Source organism: Pseudonaja textilis, chromosome 2 (genome assembly GCF_049901715.1).
Source record: "Pseudonaja textilis isolate UNSWEBS1 chromosome 2, rPseTex1.2, whole genome shotgun sequence".
Lineage (NCBI taxonomy): Eukaryota > Metazoa > Chordata > Lepidosauria > Squamata > Elapidae > Pseudonaja > Pseudonaja textilis.
This window is the reverse complement of record NC_141991.1, coordinates 223,526,746-223,552,518: the sequence shown is the minus strand read 5'-3', so window position 1 is coordinate 223,552,518 and position 25,773 is coordinate 223,526,746. Positions and strand designations below refer to the sequence as shown.

Genomic DNA, 25,773 nt, shown 5'->3' with positions numbered 1-25,773 from the left:
ACTACGCTGCCTTCAGTTCAATTTAGGTATAGTATATAAAATTATATATTGCAATGTCCTACCTACAAGAGCACAAAATAGATACAAACTAAAGATACACCGCACAAAACTTGATTGCAGGAAATACAACTTCAGCAATAGAGTAGTCAATGTTTGGAATACTTTACCTGACCTGTGGTTTCTTCCACAAACCCCAAAATCTTCAACATTAGACTGTCTACTATTGACCTCACCCCTTTCCTAAGAGGTCTGTAGGGGGCGTGCATAAGTGCACCAAAACATGCCTACCATCCCTGTCCTATTGTTTCTTTCTTTTTTCTTATTCATATCCATTTCTTGTATTTATAACCATGTTGATACTTATACCTGTTATCTAATAATTATTTGACAAAATAAATAAATAAAATAAATAAATAAATTTCAAGCTGAAAGTCCCAACTGCTATTACCTTATTTTCATTTCCTATACAACTGTTCTTGTTTTTCAACTTGACAGTGAGATTTCTACTTTTCAATCTTCTAAAAATACGTATGACAATCTGCTCCTAGAGGGGTAGCTTTTCCAACAGATATTGAAATAGCTGAACTCTCCTTTTATCACAATATCAAGTCATCTTAAAAATTTGATGAGTTAATTCCAGAAACGCATATTTTGTATCTTGTGCCTAGTTAGTAGACTACAGAAACTTCTCATAATCATATCACAACATATCACAACCGCAACTGGTTATGCAGTTTACACAAGTGTCTATAATCTCATCCCGTTTCTACTCTAGTTACTTCACTGCCCAAGGTCATTGCCAGTTTTGGTGCCAATGGCAGTCTAACACCTAACTACAGTCACTACCTAAACTATGAATTGCACCCCAGGATAGATGTGGTCTCTTCTGGCATGGCTTGAATGAGCTCCTGTCCACATAACAGGATTGCTTCTCATTAGCACATTTATACACTCACAGGACATAAGATTGTAATAAAGCTGAAATACCACCCAGAACTCATTTGAGGAAAGCCAAAGTGTGACTGCAATAAACATACATGGTCTGTTCATACTAAAACTTCAGAATCTAATCTGTTGTTGCTCAGTTTAATGGCATACAGGACGACTTGAAACAACACATTTCATTTGCCATTGTTCTCTTGAAAAAAGTGAAACGACAAGAGTTGAAAACTGTTTCAAACAGAGAGAGAAAATATGTTTTTTAAAAAGACCTTCAGTATGCCAAGAAAGACAGTGGAACAATGGCTTCATTAAAAGCTCCCTGTTGGCATCAGCAGCAGCAGCAGCAGCTCCCCTTGGAATGAATAATGGTAGGAAATAGAAATCCTGCCACAGCTTCCCAGAAATCTTGTAGCAACATTAAGAAAATCCCCCAGCAAGCTGACTCCTGAGTTGAAAGGAAAATTCAATTCATTTATGCCAACAGCTATTTTGGACATGTTGTACAAGAGGGATTAGGGTACTTTACACTCAGCTTTGAATACTGAGCAGACCTTATGCTAAGGCATTAAATGTGTTTCTAAGGGAAAGATGAGGTTCTTATTTTCTTGTGTTGTTAGACCTTAATCAGTTTTTTAAATTATCCTCTTATCTCCATTCCTCACAAAAAAATACTGGGAAATGTGGTTCTGGGATCAGCGAGTAAAATGAGCTGCTTCTAGATACATGGAACGTTACCCACTTTCCAATTACATCTGCCATCCGTGAAAGGGTGCATATGAGTTGAACAATACTCATCCAGAAAGCAATTATTAAACTATCTTAAACTAAGTGCTTCTACTCTATTTAATTCATGTTTAACATCTATTTGAAACTGCTTTTAGGAAAAAGTTCGGTCTCCCTGTGATTTTCTTGAGGACTATTACATCAAGAATGCATTCAGGTGTGTTATGCAGTGCTTTTCTTACATTGGTGTTCCACCTTTTCAAGTCACAACTGAAAGCTGAAAAACTAGAGCAATGTTTTTCAACGTTATACTGGCCAGAAAAAATTGTCATACTTCACTTAATCCTCCAAGAAAAGATTGAAAGCAAACAAGGTCCAGGCAGAAGAAGAACATCATGACTTCAAAATATAAGGGACTGGTTTAGATAAAACACAATGGCACTTTTTCAGGCGGCTGTTGATAAAAATAGTAATGCCAACATGATTGCCAATGTCTGATGACAGATATGGCACAACAAGAAGATGATACCGGCAACATTAAGATGTATGGATCTTCCATTCCCAGAATTCCCCAGTCAGTATGCTTCTGACTTTAAATAATAGGCATTTATTATAAGTAACGCAATACAATAATAAATGCTACTTGATTAGTTTTGGATGAACTACAGATTGTCTGAGGCCATAACAATATTAAGTTAAAAGCTCAAATTGTCACTTCAATCTCTTCTTATTTTGCACTAATATTACAACTACTTTTATTCTTTTTTTATATACGGAACAGTGCATGGCATTGAAAAGGTAACTATCTTCCAAAAGTATAATATTGCTCTTCAGGGACGATTGTGGTGATGATGTTTTTATCCCACGTTTATGGTTGATCAATGCAAGGCAGCAAGCATACCTCAGTCTCTTGCATCCTATTTTCCCCACAACAACAACAATCCTGAGAGGTGGATTGAACTAGGAGAGAACCCAAAGTCACCCAGCCAGCTTTCATGTCTAAGAGAGACCTAGAATCAGTCTCCTGGTAAAAGATACTAAAAGATCCTGCCATATGAAAATGTTGGGCGTAGTTGCCACAGTGACCCATTCCATTTCCATGGAGCTTGTGTGAGATTTTAGTGGCAGGTCCATTGCAATCGCTGTTGCTAATCTCTCCTTGAACAATGATTTGCAATAATAAAACAATAAAGTTTTCCAGTTCACAAAGGTTACCTTTTCTGTAACAAATCAGGGGTACAGCAAAGCTCATAAAAGCAGAAAGTCCAATTTCAGAACAATTAAAAGAAAATAAAAGAATCTAGAAACAATTACTAGTTCTTTGTCTTGTGTGTGTGATGACACACTCTCCCTGACAATCATTAAATTAAAAGAAAAGAAAGAGAAATCGATCCTCAGATGTATGATATGCATTCACCGATCAACAACCAAGAATCCTGAGGCATCTTAAAGTCTAACAAGTTTATTATTACCAAAGCTGTAAAAAGGAAAAAAAAAAGAGAGGTGAGAGACCAAATTACCTATAGATAAGTGTGATATAGACACTTATGTACTGCAGAACTGATTAGCATACTTAGTGTGATTAGAGTATTTGATCAGTGAGAAATTGTATCACTGCAAATCTCCTAGCTCAGCTATTTCATGATAAAACTGGTTTCTACAAGTCTTGTACTCAATGGTCACATTGAGATTACTACAAAGTGAGAGTCCTGAGGAATTAAAATATTTTCCTACTAGATTTTGGACAGTGTGGTTTCTGATATTAGATTTGTGACCATTTATTCTTTTGATTAGAAATTGACCGGCTTCTCCAGAGCATGATTTTCAATAGAAAACAGCATATACTACAAATATCTACCCTCCCAGCCTTCTGAAAAACATTAAAGTCTTGGCTTTCCCATTAAAAGCTGGGATAACCACATTTGAAGCTTGGCTTGGTGTTTGATTTTATTGTATGCGTTCAATTTTTATAATTTTAATGTATTGTTCTAATTTTTGATTGGGGGAGATCCAGAGTTTGATATAAGATGGGTGACTATATAAATGTAATAAATAAATAAATAGTGGCAACAGTCTTAATAGTCTTCTTTTTATTAACGGTTAGATCTAAAGGATATTGCTGACCAAATGTTATTAGTTGGGTCTCTTTATCCCCAGCTCAGAAGTGTGAGGATGCTGTATTTCTTCTTTCTAAAGTACATGTATCTTTCTCCTTTGGGACATCTTGTATCAGCTGAAATAATCTAGTGCTTGAGTGATATTCATATTGGACAAGATCCTGGATCTTAACCTGGGGTGGGATTCAAAAATCCCATCAACTGGTTTACTGCCTGGTTGCTGGGTGGGCGTGGCCATGGTGGGCATGGCCTACCGGAACTTCCTGTTTCTGGCTTCTGATGGGCCTCCAGAACCCAGGCAGGCTGTTTTCACCCTCTCAAGAGTCCATAGGCTTCCTCTGGGCCTCTGGGAGGGCAAAAACATCCTCCCCCAGGCTCTGGAGGCCCCCCGGAAGCTTGAAACAGGCCTGTTTCCAGACTTCCAGAAGGCCTGTTTTTCTCCCTCCCAGAGCCTCCACACAGACCCTGCACTTACCTGCATCGCGTGGAGACTCCTGGGAGGGGGGGCAGCTGGTCAGTTGAAATACCAATTCAGCAAACCAGATGTAACTTTAACATCTGGTTCACCCAAACTGGTCCGAACCAGTAGAATCCCACCCCTGATCTAAACCAGTTACCCTCCAGATGTACAATACTGGAGTTCAGCTTCCATAATTTATCATACAGTGTTATACCATTAGTGTCTATAGAGATTCTCAATCATCCAGGTTATGGTTGTCCCAAAGGTGCTTTTCAAATGGCAACTGGAGTTTCTTAGTTTTTTTTCTTGAAAACATTTTGCTTCTCATCCAAGAAGCTTCTTCAGTTCTGGCACCATTAAGGACACCAATAACCACATATTGTACATCTGGAAGGCACTAAATTGGGGAAAGATATATCTAAAAGTCCCTGATGTTTTGTTCATACTGATTTTATGCCCTAGTAGTTTTTAGTACTTTGACATTGTATTAGAGTAGTGAGGATAGCAGGGAATTGGAAGCACCATTTTGCTCTCCTGTCACTACCAAAAAATTATACTGAGAGATTTTTGATTAATCCCCTGAAAATTACATTAGGTATCCCATCATTTTCTAGTTCGTGTCCCATATTTTTTTAACAGCTTCATGCAGTCACAAATCATTCATAGGTTTGCTGATATCTCCAGGGACTCTGAGCAACACCAGGTTCCAAAAAAAATTGGATGTTATAAAATGATATGAAACTAAATGCAGGCAAGGATTTAGGACAAAGACTTACTTGAGTGCGATTGCCCATCTTAGGAACAAATTGCAGTCTAGGGGCTTCCCTGCGATGTGCAGTAGCCACATAAAACTGGTGGCATGAAAGGCCTTTTATCTGCTTCATCTAACAAATCATATGCTTGAGACTTGGAGGAGTGAGGCTTAGCTTCAATGATTAATGTGCTGATATCTTCAAGATTAGATTATTCTAATTTATGTATTCCGTATGAGGCAGTCTAACATTGCAGATGTCTCAGAGTACAGCTATACAACTGATTGTTGTCTTATGCTCACAAAAGCATAGAAAGCCTTACAAGGCTTTAAGCCAAACTATTCGGTGGCACAGTGGTAAGAGTGCAGTACTGCAGGCTACTTTGCTGACTTCTGGCTGCCTGCAATTTGGCAGTTCAAATCTCACCAGGCTCAAGGTTGACTCAGCCTTCCATCCTCCCGACATCAGTAAAATGAGGACCCAGATTGTTGGGGGCGATAGGTTGACTCTGTAAACTTCTTAGAGAGGGCTGTAAAGCACTGTGAAGCAGTATATAAGTCTAAGTGCTATTGCTACCCACAAGCAGAAGCAGTATGCTCTGTCCCATAATTGGTAGATCAGGTTGCCCTGATAGACCAGCCTCACTGGAAAAAAGCACTCCGTTTACTCCCACACATATACTCTTATATAGACCGCTCTTAGTTTTGGGCACTTTCTGTGGATCCTAAATACAGAACATGTGCATTACTTCCATTTTAGTGGCATGTCATCTATTGAGAAACATATTGCATCTCAAGCTGAAGCAAGCCCTGTAATGGTACAATTTAGGGATAGACTAAAAACTAGTTGCATGCAAAATTCACTAGCCTGGGGATAAAACATTTTGGAGCATTCCAGAATGATCCATTTTTCTTCTGGAACATGTTCATATAGTTATCATTTTCCAGAAATTAATCTTTCAGAGCAGGAAGTGGTTCTGAACTGCAAAGATTGAGCTTGTCTAGATGTCTTGTAAAAAATGCAAGACAGGCTTTTTTCCAAAGATTTTTTTCCAATGGACATAAAAGGACCACTGTATAACCAACTGTCTTTTCACCCCTTGGCAATTTAGATGCAGAGTTGGAGAAAGATATTTTGCCTATTATTTTTGATTTCAGATTGCTGTCCTACCTGAAGAAATGGTGGAAACCTCCCCAGGTTGGGGGATTCTATTGGAGATTATTTTTCTCTCTCCACTCAAATGAAGCATCAAACTTGAAACCATGTTTAAAGACAGATGCCAGTATCAGTTTTAATCCATTCATCTGAAACAATACCGTTGCTCATAGGTAATTGCTGAAATATATCACGGGATCTTTTTTAGCAAATGGAGATCTATGACTTGAAGGAGACCAAAACTTATTGCTTAATGAGAAGAATACACTTCAGCCCTATATTCAGGTGGCACATGCAGTACCATCTCGAGCAAGACAGCATGATAATGCGTAGAACAAGGAGCTAGCAATCAAATTCAATCTTACACAAGTTAAGTAGCTAGAACACAAGTACTAATATAGCTTTGTAATCATATCCATTGTGGAGAAAGCTAGGTTAATAAAGGGGAAAGTATTAAATAAGCAGATTAGGCAGACAGTAGCAAGCAACCTTGAAGAAATCTCTTGAAGTAAATTCTATTAACTTTAACAGTTGACATGGCCACCTTAGTCCTAAACTGGCCAGAACAGGTCCATATCAGCAAATAAAGAGAGAATGTCTATATAGAATGCAAGAAAAGCCATATATATTCTGTTCTTATTTCCATGCCTAAATGCCTTTTTCTTTTCTGAAGAAGTGCCTGATAATCATTTTCTTCTATTTATAAAGCTGCATCTTGTTCACTCTTTCCAACTCACAATAACAGAATTGGAAGGGACCTTGGAGGTCTTCTAGCCCAACTCCCTGCTCAGGCAGGGTTGCTTGCATGTGCAGAGAAAGGATGAGTGTCAAAGAGCTCTCAGAAAGCCAACATTCAATAATTTAGCTTGAGCACTATATCTAGTGCTCAGGATAAATTATACATATCTTGATTGTGACTTGTGTTTTCTTTTCAATGTTCTGCAGGGATGTTTCCAGTTAAGTCAAACAGGCACATGTATGCTTTGCAAACTGACTTGATTTGAACTACCAAGGAGGCTAAAAAAAAACAAGCAGAAAGCAATACCCTTATTAAGGAACTATCAAGGAGAAAACCTCACTTATATCCTGACATTAGCAAGGCAAGCTACTATATATAAACAGAGAGAAAATCTTCATTTACTAGAACTCATGTTTTCCAGTCAGGGAATAGAAGCAAGAATGCAAAGGACAAAAAACAAAATGAGTGAGTCAGTTTGGCCTAGTGATTAAAGCACCAGGCTGGAAAGCAGGAGATCATGAGTTCAAGATCCACCTTAGAGGGAATGTCACTTGGTGATTTTCCACTCTCTCTCAGCCCTACTCACCTCACACAGTTGTTATTGTGGGGAAAATATGAGGAGGAAGATGTGTTAGATATGTTTACTGCCTTAGGTTGTTTGTAAAAATAATAAAGATGGAATATATAAATCGCTCTATATAAAAGTGAAATACCATGCATCATCATAAATCTCCAGAACTGTAAAGCCTACAAACTTGAAATTTGGCTCTTATGTTCCTCTTGGCTTCCAGGTGCTCACTAGGAAAGGATTTTTCAGAATGACCATTAGAGCATTAGTATTTCCTATATTATTATTAACATGCTCTGGTGCTCTCCGCCTCCCCACCTGAGAAGAAATCTCTTCCAAATGCAAAACACAAGCAGAGAAGAGGAGTTTCAGTTTCAGTTTTAGTTTCACAGCAGCAACCAGCTTTAGTACAGAACAGTTGAGCTAAGCCTCACCCAGGCTCCTTCCTGTCTCTTCTTGCTCACACAGCAAATACTGCTTCAGTTTCCAAACAGCCCTCAACTCTCTCACACACTTACAGGATGCTAGCCAGATGAATACCAATGGGTACTGGTAGGCAGAGACACATTTTTTTGTCCTTATTTTCCTCCCCCAAAACTAAGCCTGATCACATAGTTTCATAGCAAAGCACAGGTATAGAGTTAGTAAATAAATAAAATCATACCTCCCCCATTCTCTCTCACTTCCAAGCACTGATTATGGAAAGAGGTCAAATAATACTTAGTAGCAGTCTGAACTGATCTCCTGCAAGGGGCCATTAAATTAGACCAAGGACTCAGGTGGTCCATTCATCACCAAATAATTATTTGATCTAAGCTCTGTCGGAAATAAATCCCACTAAACTTAATAATAATTATTTCTGAATAAATGTGATTACACCATTAATGAATAGAACTGTTTGTAGATGTTACTTTGTAAAAAAAAAAACCCTAATCACAATAGGTATAGAAATATGAAATGTTTGATGGTATAGATGATTCCTTTGGTCATCTCTAAGCCTATTAAAATATTTGAGGCATTGCTTTTGAAAGTTCCAGACAACTGTCACCTCTCAGGTATGCTGAAGAGAAAAATGTAAACTATTTTTAATCCACCAGAAGAGGAGTGAATAATATCTTAAAATAGAAAGAAGTGTTTCTATCAGGCAAAAGAAAATGACAGTCTAATGCTCTGAAGTGTGAAACTGAGAACACAATGAACATTGTAGATATTTTTATGTCTTATTTCTTTGAGTTTAGTTTGTTATAGTGTACAGCAAAATAATTTTTTGAACATTCAACTTGTTTGTGTTGTAATTCAACTGATAACTTACCTGGCAGTGAGCCCTACCTATCAGCTAATAAATATGTGTAGGATTTCAATGCATAGTTTAATGGTACCTAAAGAACTTTACTTCCGAAACAAGAATCTTTGGATACTTGGTAATCCCTTATTCTCCATTTAATGCCTTGTGGATCAGGAAATGGAAAATGGAAGAAATGCAGTCATTGAAAAGTTAATCAATTGTCACAAAAGAGGAAATTGACACCATTATTCATGGGTGATGGAAAACTTTACCCATGGCGTCTGCAACAGGCACATAATAAATCTGTTCTTTTAATTATGCAGAATGAATATGCTGTGTGTGTTCTGGTCATTACATTGTAGGATCAGAAGGGATCATTAGGCCATTGAGTCTGATCCTTTGGTCACTGCAGGAATCCAATTAAAAGCATCAGTTAGCTGTCTAGCTTCTGTTGAATATGCACAATAATGAAGAACAGCTTGCTATTTCTCTGAATAATTGCTCCAACTGAGAAAATGCTGTTATGGTTAATTCAGTAGAAATCAGCTTCTTGTAACTTAAATAAATTTTCTGTATCCTACATTTTGGAACAATAGAGATTATATCTGTATAATTCTTTCAGGTATTTGATGATTGCTACCAATCTTCAAATCTTCTATGTTTCTCTTTTTAGGTTAAACAAATTCAGACTCTTGCTCCAAAGGATTCAGTTTGTGTTTCCACCAACTACTCCCACAATCTAATTCGAATTTTCTATAATTCTCAGAACTGTACATAATATTTGAAGAAGTGTACTTATTTTCTCTTCATGAAGAGTTAGCTTCTGAAATGATTAATTGCCAAGGGAAAAGAGAACCCTATAAAAATATCCCTTAAAACATATTTAAAAAGTTGGAGCAGCATCTTTTGCTAAGGATTGCTAACCTAAAGATCATTTAAATTTGGGGTATCTCTGAAATAGCCCACTTTGTATCATTATTTGGGGAATTTGTTTTAAGGCAAGGAATTTTAATTTTACATGAGTGATGGTTCAGACTGAGATGGTAGGCATTGACCTGGAAAAGTTCTTGAAGTTGAAATTGATGATCAAATGAAATATGAACTCAAAGTGACACAGCTATGAAAAGTACAAATTCCATGAAAGATATGAGGGAACAGAAATGAACCTGCAGTATGATAGCATTTTTATAAAACTGTATACAAAACTATGACCATAGTAGGACATGAATACAGCTTTGACCACCACTTCATAAAAAAAGAATTCTGGTGATCTGCAAAGGTATTTTTAAAAAGGCAGCCAAAAATTTACAGGAGCTAAACCACATATCTGACAAGGAAAGATTACAACATTTAGTGGAGATTATAGAGGATTTTATTGGGTAGAGAAAATTAAGCGCTGGATAGATTTGTCTGCTTTCATAATCCTAGATACTGGATGGACAAAAATAAATGCTTATCCATGTAGCACATAGTTAACTCTGATTGGTTGCCACAATAAATAATGGCTTAGCAGTTTACAGTAAGTTATTTTTAAAAATCATATATGTACACATGGGAGTAAACTTCTATGTTACTAATCATGTTGGCGATAGACTACTTTCAAAATCAGAAACAGTGCACATCTAATAAAAGTTGGTGGGCTACAACAGTGGGAAATTGTTATGGCCTTCATGTTTAGTTTCTCAGCTTCTTATTGTGGTGACAAACAGGATGCTGGACTTTCTCTCTGATCTATATCAAGATGCTTGTTTTGATGTCTTAGATGTGAGGGAAGAAGTACTGCTCCAACTAGCATATGTATTAAGTGTACTACATTGGCAAGTAGAGCTTTGATCTTACCTGTTTTATTTTTGAGTCCACTTTTTGAAAACTGAATCATAAAAGATTCATCATTAATATATAGATATTATTGTTCACATCATGAAATATTTCTTAATGAATCCTATGTTTCATACTAAATTGTGGATCCCACATCATTTATCTAGTTAATTCTGACAAAGCAAATAAATGACATACTTTTATATCCATTATGCAAATACATATGCTTAGCATAAAGGATACCGATATCACCTATATCTAACTATCGTCTATCATGCATAAGCTTTATTGACATCAGCAAGACCCTACTCTGCCAATTTACAGACTTCCCAATCCATACATTTCGGTGGACTGACCAACAGACAGGAAATTTGATAATGAAGACTTTAGACATCCATACATAAACATAATGTACCAAAGCTCCTCTCTTTTTTCCTAGAAAAACCAAGTTAGTCATTTTGGAATCCTGGTCTCAAAAAAAGTAAAAGTAAAAATAACAAAGTCTTGCTCAAGCTAACTCCAAAGAGATTCCTCCAATAGCCAGTCAATGAAAAAGATTTTGCCTTGACCAAGAATGGCAAGAGATTTATACAAAGATCTGAGGGAAATCCTGGATAGAGGAATCTCTATGTAAAGCAAAAATGGGTCTTTGAAGAAGAGTGAGAGAGACTGGAATGGGAACCTAGGAAAATATAGTAACTTTTGAAATTTTTATACTAGAATTAATGTTCTTTCTTCATGGCAATTACATGTTATTACACTGGTATTCTCCATGAGATACTTCGTGGTACTACATTATTACGCATCATGGAACCTCATTATACCAGAATGCTTTCAAAGAAGAGGAAGCCAAGTTAAAGCATGGTCTACTTTAATAATCTTACTTCTTTCTTCTATGGAATAGTTATGTTTTCTATGCAGTCTGTGTTTTTATCAGCACTAAATGTCTTGACTATCTAAGGCAGGGGTGTCAAACTCACGTTGTCATGGCGGCAGCGCATGATGTATTAGGACATTTTTCCCCTTTGCTAAACTCGGCTTGGGCATGGCCAGAGCTTGATGCATCCAGCCCACGGGCCAGGAGTTTAACAGCCCTGATCTAAGGCTAAGAGGAAGATATATTTTTAACCTTTTCTCATTTTTTTATACATTTAATTTTAAAAATATAATCTGGTGCTTTCAATTTTATCTTTGAACAATGGGAGGTTTTTAATAGTTATACAGGTGAAACTAAAAAAATTAGAATATCGTGCAAAAGTTCATTTATTTCAGTAATGCAACTTAAAAGGTGAACCTAATATATGGGATAGACTCATTACGTGCAAAGCAGGATAGTTCAGGCCATGATGTGGCATAACTGAGATGATTATGGCTTACAGCTCATGAAAACCCCAAATCCACAACCTCAGAAAATTAGAATACTGTGAAAAAGTTCAATATTCTAGGCTCAAAGTGTCCCACTTCTAATCAGCTAATTAAGCCATAACACCTGCAAAGGGTTCCTGAGCCTTTAAATGGTCTCTCAGTCTGGTTCAGCAGGAATCACAATCATGGGAAAGACTGCTGACTTGAAAGTTGTGCAGAAAACCATCATTGACACCCTCCATAAGAAGGGAAAGCCTCAAATGGTAATTGCAAAAGAAGTTGGATGTTCCCAAAGTGCTGTATCAAAACACATTAATAGAAAGTTATGTGGAAGGGAAAAGTGTGGAAGAAAAAGGTGCACAAGCAGCAGGGATGACCGCAGCCTGGAGAGGATTGTCAGGAAAAGGCCATTCAAAAGTGTTGGGGACTTTCACAAGGAGTGGACTGAGGCTGGAGTCAATGCATCAAGAGCCACCACACACAGACGGATCCTGGAAATGGGCTTCAAATGTCATATTCCTCTTGTCAAGCCGCTCCTGAACAACAAACAAGGTCAGAAGTGTCTTACCTGGGCTAAAGAAAAACAGAACTGGTCTGTTGCTCAGTGGTCCAAAGTCCTCTTTTCTGATGAGAACAGCTTTTGCATCTCATTTGGAAAACCAAGGACCCAGAGTCTGGAGGAAGACTGGAGAGGCACACACTGCAAGATGCTTGAAGTCCAGTGTGAAGTTTCCACAGTCTGTGTTGATTTGGGGAGCCATGTCATCATCTGGTGTTGGTCCACTGTGCTTCATTAAGTCCAGGGTCAACGCAGCCATCTACCAGGAGATTTTGGAGCACTTCATGCTTCCTTCCACAGATGAGCTTTATGGGGATGCTGACTTCATTTTCCAGCAGGACTTGGCACCTGCCCACACTGCCAAAAGCACCAAAACCTGGTTCAATGACCGTGGGATTACTGTGCTTGATTGGCCAACAAACTCACCTGACCTGAACACCATAGAGAATCTATGGGGCATTGCCAAGAGAAAGATGAGAGACATGAGACCGAACAATGCAGAAGAGCTGAAGGCCGCTATTGAAGCATCCTGGTCTTCCATAACACTTCAGCAGTGCCACAGGCTGATAGCTTCCATGCCACGCTGCATTGAGGCAGTAATTGCTGCAAAAGGGGCCCAAACCTAGTACTGAGTACATATGCTTTTCAGAAGTCCGATATTGTTCTATGTACAATCCTTGTTTTATTGATTGCATGTAATATTCTAATTTTCTGAGATTGTGGATTTGGGGTTTTCATGAGCTGTAAGCCATAATCATCTCAATTATGACAAATCACGGCTTGAACTATCCTGCTTTGCATGTAATGAGTCTATCCCATATATTAGGTTCACCTTTTAAGTTGCATTACTGAAATAAATGAACTTTTGCACGATATTCTAATTTTTCGAGTTTCACCTGTACATCACCAAAACTATCACAGCCAGGATGTGATGATACAGAGTTCTTCCTTTTCTTCATAATGAGCACCACCAGTGGTGGAATTTGAATAATTTAACAACCGGTTCTCTGGCTGGGTAGGCGTGACCAGTTGATCATGTGACTGGGTAGGTGATGTCACTCATCACAACCAGCCCTGCCTCCCAGCCACTCACTTCAAAGGCAGAGGTGGGATTCAGCCAGGTTAATCCCATCACTGGCTGACTCCACCCTCACCCATTCTTCAGTCTGTTTTTTGGGCATTTTTGGGACATTTTCAGGCTATTTTTCAGCTGCTTTGGGGGCCATTTTCAGACCATTTTGGGCCATTTTCAGGCTGTTTTGGGGGCATTTTTCAGGGTATTTTCAGGCTGTTTTTGGACTGTTTTCAGGCTGATTTGGGGGCCATTTTCAGATCATTTTTCAGACCATTTTTGGCCCAAAAAATGGCCTACTGAAAAGTGGCTCCAAAATGGCTGAAAAACAGCCAGAGAACCTCCCAGAAAACAGGCCAAAAAATGAGGGGGTGGAGCCAGTCAGTGGTGGGATTTGCTGGTTTGCCAAATGATGCAAAATCTTAACTAGTTCACCTTGAACCAGTGCAAACCGGCATCAGCCCACTTCTGAGCACCACCATAATTAGCACCATTGCTATTATGTTAAGTTTACAGGAAAGTAAGTACTCAAGCTGTGAGATGCCTATCAGTCTCACAAGCCAATGTTAAATGGGAAGAAGTCAAACAAAACTATTTCCCTTCTTCCAAGAGCAAGCAAGAAAGCACTCCACAACCGAGGAGCAGCAGGAGAGCAGACCAATCTACAGTATGTGAAACACAAAATATTTCTGGGAGAAGAAAACAAAACTTTTCCTGATATTGCACCTGCTAGCACCAACTCACCACAGCTAACTTGCCATGGCCAACTCTCAATGGGACAATTCGCCATGGCGAACTCATTGCGGAACAGCTTGCCTTGGGACAAAAGTTACATAATATCAAATAAATGGTGGAAGAGAATCATTAAAGAAAGGATGCAAAAGGAGGAACAAAATGAAATGTGACTGACAAAAATTAAAATATTGTCCCAAGGCAAGTTGTCCCACAGTGAGCTGGCCCAAGGCGAGTTGGCCATGGCGAGTTGGAAGCAATGAGTTGGCTGTGGCAAATTTGCTGTGACAAGTTATCCTATTCCAAGCCACAGTTCTTAATTGTTGGCTTAAATCTTCAGAATTGTATATTCATGGATATTTTTGAAAATACAGTGATAAGTTAACCTACCTCACTTAACTTTTCATGGAAGTTTTATTGAAAGAATGCTTATCCTTTCAGCACATAGATACCATTATCACACCTGCTGATAGAAAATTTATTATTATTAGACTGCTGAGTCAAGGCACTTGAAAATACTAGATTGAATTAACAATTGGCTTAAGTCATCCAACTATGCCTCATCACAGTGGAAGTCATTTTGTTGGGTGACAGCATAATCTTTTTTCCCGAAACAGAAAGAGTATAAACTGCAGAGGAGCTAAGTCAACCCTGTCAAGAATCTAGAGAGTGGGATAGAAATGCTCACATTCAAATACCTTTCAGTTGACTAATTCATGTACATGTCTTCCATATAAAGTTTATTCCAGGTTCCTCATTTCATATATTTAATTCATCTGCTGGGAATGTTTAATTAACTAATTAATTGTCAATTATAAATGAAAAGCATTTCTTCCTAACTCATATCCTAAAATACATTAATGAAAACATCAGATTTATTCAAGTTCATATGATCATTTGGGAGGGGGGTTATTATTTTATTATTTTTATTGGTATTAGTTTTATTTCTTTTATGTGAAGTTTTTATATCCTTGTAAGCCACCTTGAGTCACGTTGAGTAGGTGGCAATATAAATTTTCTAAATAAATAAATTATGTGATGGCCAATTTAAATGAAAACTACCAAGAAAATGGATGTAAGCCGAAGTGCTTCAGTCAAGAATTGCTTTTTTTGTGTCACTTTTGAGTAAATTCACTTCTTGCAACACAACATAGACTTTGATTGATTTGGCTTAACTCGCACTAAGCAGAGGTGGTATTCAGCACGTTCTGACCAGTTCTGGAGAACCAGTAGCAGAAATTTTGAGTAGTTCAGAGAACCAGCAAATACCACCTCTGACTGGAGATTTTACAGTATCCTTCCCCTGCCACGCCCACCAAGCCACACGCACAGAACGAGTAGTAAAAAAAATTTGAATCCCACCATTGGTACTAAGTCACCTTTGGTTCACATTGAAATTAATGGTTTGATTTATCTGTGTTTGTGTAACTTTATATGTATAAAGTTGAAGACAAATAAAAGATTAGTTGCATATTTGCTGTTCGTAATTTTATTATTTAGTATTTTTGCGTAAGAGAATAAGCACAATATAAAGGACAAAACTAGTGCTTTTTTTCTTTATTGTTATAATTGTTCAATTATACCTCAGAACAGAAACTCAGTGTAATGTAAACTCAGAAACAACTTTTGGATGTATGCAAAAGAAATTCATGTGTGGCTTCTTGCAAGTGGTGGCCTCAGGTCTGCCAGTTAATTTTCTTTAAGCAGTTAAATTAGTTCCAATAATGCCTGTGAATGAATGGTATTCTAACATCCAAAAAGATTCATGACCATATAACTGTTCTGTTCTGGAAAGTTATGGGATTCTCAGAGGCAGATTTGAGGTTCATGGAGAACAGGGTATGAGAGAAGGACAAAAAAAAATATTGCATAAATATATTCATTTAACATTAGAGATAATCCATAAGCTTCCATTTATAAGAATAAGAATTTGGAAATATTAGAATTAGTTCAAAAGCTGCTTAATCTTTATGATTCATGAGCATTGGGATTATACCTCTATGATTTGTCCTGTGGTTGGACAGATAATGAGAACCATCTCTGTGCTCATTCACTTACCAGGTAACTGAAATTTCCTTATTACAAGAATTCCAGCAAAAGAGACACCATTCTAATCCCAATTATTTAGGTGAGTTCATAAGAAAAGTATCATTTTAATTGTTTTTAAAAATGAATACTATGCATTTACTGAACCAAATCAATATAAAATAGTATCTTACATTAGTTTACGTGTATGTTGCTTCTATATAGGCATAGTGTGTCCAGTATCAGTTAAGACTTATTGACTCCTTCATTTCTTGTAAATGGATTGTGTTAAGAATACCCATCTGTCACCCTTTAAATTTATGTTTATATCCAACCTCAAAACTCCTTTTAAAATGTATATTTGGCTTGTTGGAGGTGAAGCTTTTAAGTTCTCCAAATAATAATGAGTGCAAATTAGGACATATTTTTGACTAATATAACGGAATAAAATATAACTCTGATTTGAAAGGATATTCTGATTTGACGCCAAGGCAAAATAGCTTGTAAAAAATCTTCCCTGAAATCAAATTTAATTCATAATTCACAATTAGTTCATGTTATTCCCATACTCAATCAACAATACTCCAAATTGTCTAAAATTGACTACATGCTTCTGGAATTTTTGGAATTTCATACAATATGTAGGTCTGCGCCCAAATCCCACAATGATGCCTTTAATACAAAGATAATTATCTGCCTGAAGGGCCACATACCTACCAATATTTTGGAGCTAATATCAACCTTTCTTGTCCCCTTACCCCTCCCCCTTTTTAAAAAATGTACTATTTTGGGAGACCAATAGAATTGTGGGGGTTTTTTTTAATCAATATGTTAAAAAAGAGGCTAGTCAATCATTCATTATAGATGCTTTAATAATTTCTGAAGTTGGATTTGATTGCTAAAATAGCCCATACCAACTTTTTGATTCTATGGTAATATTTTTTTTTTACAAAGTACATCCAAAGTAATGTATCAGACACATTCCAAATATATAATTTGCCCAAATAACACAAGTATTTATTCTTTTAATTTATACCCTATCTTTTCCCCAGTCAGATGAATGCCTTGTTCCACTTTTAACATTGCAATTCACATGTCCATTTATGCATACATTAGTGCTGATAAAAAGAATCACTTCAGTCAAGAAGCTTAAATATTTATCCCAAAAGATCTGGAGATAGTCAAAAAATAAAAATAAAATGCTACATTGAAACGGACTTTGTGACAATGATTTTATTAATGATCAAATAGATTAGTAAAATACAAGAGGACATTATTGAAAAATATTTGAAAGTTTGACCAATACATTGTTATAGAAGTAACAGAGTTAGAATCTTTCCTTTATAAATATCCATTCTCACTGTTTGATAAATGCATATTTGTAAAACATGTAAATCTGCTTCAGGTTGCTTGAACCCTTTATAACGGAATTTAATTGTATACATAAATAAGTGGTTATTGTCTCAAAAGAAAAGGCATCTACATGGTATGGGTTTATACTTTTCTTCAGTAGCAGATTATGGAAGTAATATCTCAAAATTGAAAGTGTTCTTTATTTCATCAATATTTTTTGCAACTTTAGAAGATGGGAGTTGTTGTGGTCCTCATAGATTTCATAACACTTTCATTTCTTATGCTTAACCAAATTCTTCTCAATCCTGACAAAATCTTAACATACAAAGTAATATAACAACAGTGCTGCTTGAATGCACTGGTATGTGCCCTCAGCACTGGTCCTCAAAACAATACTATATGGCAATGATCAAGGTCTAATAATAGAGAAAACTGATGATGAATATTCAGAAATTTTAATTTGAAGTAGGTCTTTGCAATATCCTTCAATACATACACTAATTAACCAAGTATAATGTCAACAAAGACTTGTCTCATATCTTTCTACTTAGTCATCATGAAGTAGACATGTCCTGATGACTTGGTCCGGGCGTCACTATTTGACATATATTTAAATTACAATTATTAATTGCCTATTATGCTGCTCTTTCTGAAAGAAACATCAGGAATTCCATTACAGATTTTGTCAAGGAAAAATGTTCCTAGCTTTTCCTTCCATCTTATTCTCACAAGATGTCAGGAGGCAAAGTCTACGTCTCTTCCTCTGCTATTTATTTCAAAAATATGATTGCCTAGGAAAGCTGGAGATACTGGGTTGAAGGTACTACCAAACTGAGATGAAAGAATTGTTTAGTAGAGTATTTTTGAAATAGTGCCACTGTTTTCTTATAGTTGGTGTACATGTGTGTACCTTTTGGGAAATGGATATTTATATTTTATTTTTAAATGTTTGAATCTTGGAATCATTCCTATGTGTCATTAATTTGACTAAACCCTCTAGTTGTCCTCTAATTTATCCTTGTGTTTGCATTTGAGAGAAAATAAATGAATATATTTTGTAGAGCCAATTTTCATGGGGACCATCTACATTGAAAAATAAAGTTTTGAAAATATCAATTTATTCTTTGAACACTGGTGTACAAATATGGGAAAAAAATAGGACAGGAACAAAGAAGGAAACTAACAGAAAGAAGAAATTGCAAGAAGAAATCCTAAAAGCAACAGTACGGCCCTTACACCCATTTCCCTCCCACCACCCACTACTTTGTATGCGATGAATACAGACCCTTCTCCACCCCACCCACCTGCATCCATAACTCAGGATTAATTCTTCAGACAAGGCAACTGATTCTTTTCTGTTCTCTCCAGAGGTTGAAGGAAGGACTTGACTTTACAAGCACTTCAAGAGAAAAGTATTGCAAGATGTTCCTCTGGGACAGTCACAGAGTTTTCCAATCCTGGCACCTTTTCTCACAGCACACTGCTCTCCTGCATCACACTGTCATTAACAGCAACCAACAATTAGATCAAGAGTGAAACTGCATTGGGCCAGAGGGAAAAATATCATAAAAGAATTTTTTTTGCAAAAATACAAACTCTATATGTGAGGTTTGCATATCCACCTGATTTAAAGGACTAAAGCTAAAATTCAATTATTTCTGTATTGTAGCAGATCAAATGAACGAATTAGAGAAAATATTTCATTTAACTTTCTGTATCAGCATTGAATTTTTTTATAAAAATTGCTTAAAACATCCATTTTCTAGACTTCATGAAAAAGTTCAAATGCAATATGTGTAGAAATATTTATTTATTTTTAAAAAGTATCATAACCATGGTTAGATGTCATCAATTATCTTTTTAACCAAGATGTAATTTCTTTTGTCAAAAATTCAAAATAGAAGACACCAAAACCCACAACTTCGCTATCGTAAAATGAATCTACACTGATGATAAGGTTCTTTTTCCTTTTCAACCATGTTCTAATATTTAATTCAGAAAATACTAGTTGGTGCAAAGGAGTCTAATTCCTCCAGTAAATGAATGACCAATGTTTTATTCAGATTTTTTTAAACTTTAGTCTCAGAAGCATTTCAATTTAAGTAATAGCCTAAAATATATGCAAAGAATACCAATAATCCAAGTGCAGAAATCTAGCATGACTACTAGGTTTTATTTCATTTAAATAAACTTCTCTCGAATAAATATACAGCTGCACTGAAGTTCCTTCAAGTAGACATATTTACAATATAATCCAGTGCAGGGGATTTAATCCCAAAAAACAGAATATATATTTGCAGCTTTAGGATATTAGATAGAAAAGGAAAAAAGGGGGAACAGAACATTTGTAAAGCATTATTTCAGTATTTTCAAGAAGGACACCTAAGGTTTGACATGAGGGAAGGAAGAACATTATTATTATAAGGCTAACATTAAGCCTTATGTTGATAATGTGAGGATTAATTAATACAATGGTGTGAAAAAAAAATCATTTTTATTGGCGGTTTTCTAAGGAAAAGTTCTTTCCTCAATCAGATATCATCTCCCTACCAACCTCTTCTGCTCCAGGGAATATGCTGTTTTAAAAATAACTTTTCTGAGTTAGAATCAGAACGCACTCACCATGGGAACTTGACCATACTTCTTTTCATAATGTGGGAGCCGTTTGCTTTTCAGCTTCTCCAGGACTTCCTGCAGTGCTTCAATCTGCAGACACATGAACTAGCCTATTAGTAATAGATCAAGCAGCTGAATACAGAATGGGAGGCAAAGCATTTGACAACCGAAAAGAAAGCTGGCTGGCCTCTCATGGGCACTTGGGAACGGTGGACCTGAAGAGCTGATATTAAGAGCTGTAGACCTGATGCCCTCATTTAGGAGTTTTCTTCTTTTCAAGCTTCTGTTCGACTCCAACTTTCCCTTCTTATTCAGCCTATCTCCCTGCTAAGAATGGCTTTAAGTTTGCCAAAAGTTGCATCTCGTGAAATTTGAAGCAAAACGTGAGGAGTGAACAGCTGCTAGGCAGTTTAAGGCTAACATCGGAAAATAGTAAAAGAAGCTGCTGAGATCAGTTATAGCCCCACCCGCCTATTCAGACGCTTTCTCGCTGGAAAACATACCAGTTCCTTTTCGTGGGACGTTTCCTCCGTGGTGGAATAGAGATCCAAAGCTCGGGATTGAAGTTCGCCTTCTTCCTGACCGCGGACTCCCGCAAGCAACAACAAAGCGGCTCCGAGCAGGGCGAAAAAGCGAGAGCTCTCCATGGTTCTGAAATGTAGCTCAGCTTCGGGGAGCAGTCTTTATACGGATTGTTGGAGTCAACTGTTGACAAAGCTTATTGCACTGTGATACGTCATTCCACCAGCGGGTACCGGTGGAGGTGGGCGGCGATGGGAGGGGGTAGAATCTGATGATGAGTTAGGCAAGAATCTTAATTTCCTTCAGGGCAGACAGAAGCCTGAGAAGGTAAAGAAAACAAAATAGAAGAGGAGCTATGAGATAAATTAGCTAGTCACTTCTCCACAAAAACTTAGAACAGTACTGGTTTTCAGCACCATATATTGAGTTGCCAGGTTCTCATCACATACCTAGCCAAAAACAAACTACACTGTCATTTTGTGCATTATGTGTGAATTTCTCCATTTTGGTTTGTAAATAATGGTTTGTTTAAATAGTTTAAAGTGTGAACTCGGCCAATTAGCAACTCATAATTAAGCCAATAGCTTACAGTGTTATGCTGGATTATTATTAAGATCCAGTCCATTTTGCCTATAGATGATTTACACAAGTAATATATGAGTTCTATATGCTTGATTTTGCTGGATCTCATACTGGTCAAAAGAAGTGAGCTGAAGGTTTGGGCTGAAATGTTATCAATACATAGATAAATGTACTTTTATTTCACTGTTCACCATCTAATATAATGGAGAGCAACCTTTAGCTCAAGAATTCCATGCAATTCCATGCAGTATTGAGTCAATGCCCATAATTAATGTGTGTGTGTGTGATTTTACTGAGTACAATAAGAATTCTATGTAACTGTTTCCGTCTCTTGTAATTTCATACTTTCCATTTCTCATTCTCTTTTTTACAACTAGAAATTTGATTTCATTAGTTTATAATGAGCAATTGCTCATTATACTTTTCTAATATGCAAGATAATTAGCACAAGATTTATACAGCTCATTGCTCTGAAACTATGGGCACAATAATCTAAAAGACTTTATATTAAATCCTAGAGCTTACCTGAAGTATAGAAAAAGCAAATAAATATTGCCTACAATAGGAGAGTTGCAGACCCAGATTACCTATTTCTTATTATAAGCCATAAACCATGATGTACAAACCATAATGGCAGAGTTTACATATCCCACTAAAAGTATGTAAATAAATACAATTATAGCACCTCTCTATACCCTTCTCATTAGTTTTTAATAGCCTTTTAAAAAAATAAAATATGAAATGAAAAGCTGATGTTTTCCAAAATAAAGTGTCAGCTTTCATTGTTTCTCAAAGAAAATCCAAAGCTACACCTGGATCCCATAGGAATTCCTAGAAAATAAAAAATGGACCAAATGTTATCTTTGGAAATGTATGGACTAGTTTATAAATTTGATGAAGAAATAACTATAAACTGTATATAAACTATAAATCTAACTAAATTATTGGGTAAAATATTTAGAGTAGTGACAAGCACCCAAAGTCCATTGTAAAAAATGGTGTTTTGTGAATAGTTACATCTACATTTGTGAATAGATAAGACCCATCAAAATAATCATTTTGTAAGAACACCCAAGATGTATTCTTAAATTTTCAGTAATGTCTTCTAGGTCAAGGAGAAATACTACTGAAATCCGATTCAAACCTTTATGACAATTAAATTAATTTCCATAAAGAAGGGGGTTAGACAAATATTAACTACATTTACAGAGGACTTGTGAAGCCTTTTCAGTTTGGGGAAGCATTTTTTTTTAAAATCTAATAAATACCAGATCAAGAAGAAAAACTCTAGTGACAGAAAACTGAATGCATTTGAGTGCATTTTTTCTTTTATCCATAGCCTCTCCCAGATCTCATTGAATTCATGCAGAACCCTAACCCTAAGAACACAGTTTTAAAAAGCCTGCATGAATGCAACTTGATTTCATTGATTGATTTGGTAAATAATCAAATTGTTTGAGCCCTCCTCACCTCCAGATTGGATTACTGCAATGCTCTCTACATGGATCTGCTCTTGAAGATTATTTGGAAACTTCTACTGGTACATAATGCAGTGGTCCAAAAATTTATGTGTGCTCCTAGAGCAGCATCTTATTCTCCTGCTCCGCAGGTTACATTGGCTGCCAGGTTGCTTCTGAGTCCAATTCAACTAGTTTTAACTTTTAAAGTCTTTCATGGCATGAGACTGAGGGACCATATCTCCCCAGTTATATCAGCCATCCCATTAGGTCTTGCCATAGGTTCCATTGCCTAGGAACCTACATCTGGTGAGTACCAGAAGACATGTCTTCTTTGCTATGATGCCTGCCTTATGGAGCTTCCTCCTGAAATTAGATTGGCCTCATCCCTTAGGGTTTTCCCTAAGACCTGGTTATACTGTGCATTATCCATAGTCTCCTTGTGTGTGATGGGTGGCTATATAAATTTGGTGAAGAAATAACTATAAACTGTATGTTAGAATTCATTTACACCATTGAAAGTTAGACTGAAATTCACATAATTTCCTATCCATGTGGCTAAGAGATCAGAGGCCAATCAGAACTCCTTCTTGAGGAGAATGGGCAGTCTACAAACATGAAATATAAATGAATAAATAATAATAATAATAACAGCACTTGTGTATTTCCCTCAAAAATAAACTGACAATAAACACTATTTCAACCTTGATCTAATGTGGTCTCTGGTTCCTGAAACAAATTGCTCAGGTAGACCGAAAAACCAGCCCCATCTCACCCTCTGCCAATAGAGTGTAATACAGTACACCCAGTAATACATGTGATGTTTTAATATATTACAAGAAGTGCCAGATTTGCCATACCAACTAAGGAATTCAGAGTTGTTTGCTTCAAATTAGAACACAAGATAGCCATTTTGGTTCGGAACTGTCCCTGTGTACCTGGTTCTTCTTGGAGAATGTGACCCTATTCAGAATAGGGAAATCGATAACATTCCTGTAATTGTGACTTCCTACAATAAGTATCTCTGACATCCAGATTTTGTTTCAATATATTATTTCTCATCAAACTTCTTAAGATTGGAGGAAGATTTATACCACCTCTTGAAAAAAAATCAGATAACTAGATTTGAATGTTTTTAAATGACCATTTAACTATTCTAGGATACAGCAATAACACTTAGACTTATATACCACTTCACAGTGCTTTATTCCCCTCTCTAAGTGGTCTACAGAGTCAGCATACCAACAGTCTGCGTCCCTCATATAATGTTTAGATGTCAGAAGTGGAAGGTGACAGAAATACATATTGTCTACACTGAAGCATAATGTTGGAATTTAGTTTGTACTGCCCCAATTCTTATCATTTTGTTCAAACTTCCAGATGATATATTCTGCCAGCACACCTAACTGGAGGTAAGCATAGATTAATTTCAAAACTTACTATAGGGATCTCTGATCTTTTTGAGGTAGGCACATTTGGACTTCACAGAAATGCAAATTAGCAAAGCTAGCAAATTAGCCTGAGAACCCAAATATATGGTGGACTCAATCCCCTAATAAGAAATCTATTTTTATCTACATCTATCTCAGAGTTCCTTTCAAACTATTTCTCACCCCCGCAGTGTTAAAATGTGAAAGTCACTCTGCCCAGTTATTAATGTTGCTGTCTGCTAGAATCACGCCTCCAAATACAGGCACACTCACGTCCAAGGAGAGATATTTCTTTTTTTGCAGTATCCCTTTTTTTCCACAGACCAGTCCTATTCTACTTTCTTTTTCCATTATATTAGGTAACTTCCAGCCATTTCTGGTTACATTGTCATTATCACAACACTTTTCCTTCCTTCCTTCCTTCCTTCCTTCCTTCCTTCCTTCCTTCCTTCCTTCCTTCTTTCCTCCCTCACTTCCTTCTTTCCTCCCTGAGTCCCAGAGTCATTCTCTGGAATTGTAAGGTTGCAATGTTTTGCTTTGCCCTCCCTGCCAAATAATTCATATTTTAGCGTATCCTTTTTTCAAGTGCAACCACAGTGGCTATAAGTACCATCATGCCATACTATGTTTCACAAGCTACCCGTTATTTTAAAATAGTGACTATGGAACAATACCATTTGCATTCATTCAAAAATGTATTTTGACCCTAGGCCATATATATAATGAATGTCACCTAGTGGAAAAATATATCTTTGACATCAGTGGTGGGATTCTTTTTTTTTTTTAACTACCGGTTTTGTGGGTGTGGCTTGGTAGGCATGGCAGGGAAAGGGTTCTGTAAAATCTTTAGTCAGAGATGGTGTTTGCTGGTTCTCCAAACTTCTCAAAATTTCCGCTCTCCAGAACTGGTCAGAACCTGCTGAATACCACCTGTTTCACATGGTTAAAATATCAGTTATTTTCAAAGGTATGAAATGTATATAAATTGGTCTTTTTGTCTGTCTCAAGACTGTTGATGAATTATGCCTTGCTCAAAGAAGGTATTTATTACCACTCTGCTGGAAACCTTGCAGCCCAAGAATGTAATTTTCAACAAAAGCCTGGTTTTTGTTTTATAGTTTGCCTACGTTCTGCATTTATTATATTTTTATCCTGCCTTTATTACTTTATAAGTAACTCAAGGCAGCAAACATGCACACACTCCTTCCTAGTTTCCCCACAACAATCTAATGTTTACATGATAGATTATATGCCAGCCTAAAGCAATATATTTAAACAAAGGAAGTGCTTTTTAAGAAAACACTTGCTGAAGTGCTTTAGTTTAATGTTTGATAACCCCAAGTGTCTTTAGATCATGAGGCAACTTGTAGTTCTTAGTCACTCTCTGCAAAGAAGCTGACAGGCACCAGTAGGCAGTGGTTTATGGGTCACTTGTTATCCTGTTAGTGGGGGGGGGGGGGAAGGCAGCCTTCTTACTGATAATCATTGGGCAGGGAATCAA

The 25,773-nt window shown here is 36.8% G+C and overlaps 1 protein-coding gene across 1 annotated transcript; it reads right to left on the bottom strand.

Moving 5' to 3' along the window:
* Positions 1 to 17,530: 17,530 nt before the first annotated feature.
* CARTPT (CART prepropeptide) lies at positions 17,531 to 21,124 on the bottom strand. The gene is made up of 3 exons (XM_026714518.2): positions 20,785 to 21,124; positions 20,288 to 20,371; positions 17,531 to 19,163 (listed from the first exon to the last, which is right to left on the bottom strand). Exons 1-3 carry the CDS (start codon positions 20,926 to 20,928, stop codon positions 19,056 to 19,058), a joined length of 336 nt encoding a protein of 111 aa, XP_026570303.1. The 5' UTR covers positions 20,929 to 21,124; the 3' UTR covers positions 17,531 to 19,055.
* Between the last annotated feature and the right edge of the window lie 4,649 nt (positions 21,125 to 25,773).

Bases quoted from the DNA above. Each gene is read 5' to 3' on its own strand.
- CARTPT (XM_026714518.2), bottom strand. From the start codon at position 20,928: ATGGAGAGCTCTCGCTTTTTCGCCCTGCTCGGAGCCGCTTTGTTGTTG. The intron at 20,372-20,784 runs GTATGTTTTCCA...ATGTGTCTGCAG, and splicing joins CGTCCCACGAAAAGGAACTG to ATTGAAGCACTGCAGGAAGT. The intron at 19,164-20,287 runs GTGAGTGCGTTC...TGTTAATGACAG, and splicing joins AGTATGGTCAAGTTCCCATG to TGTGATGCAGGAGAGCAGTG.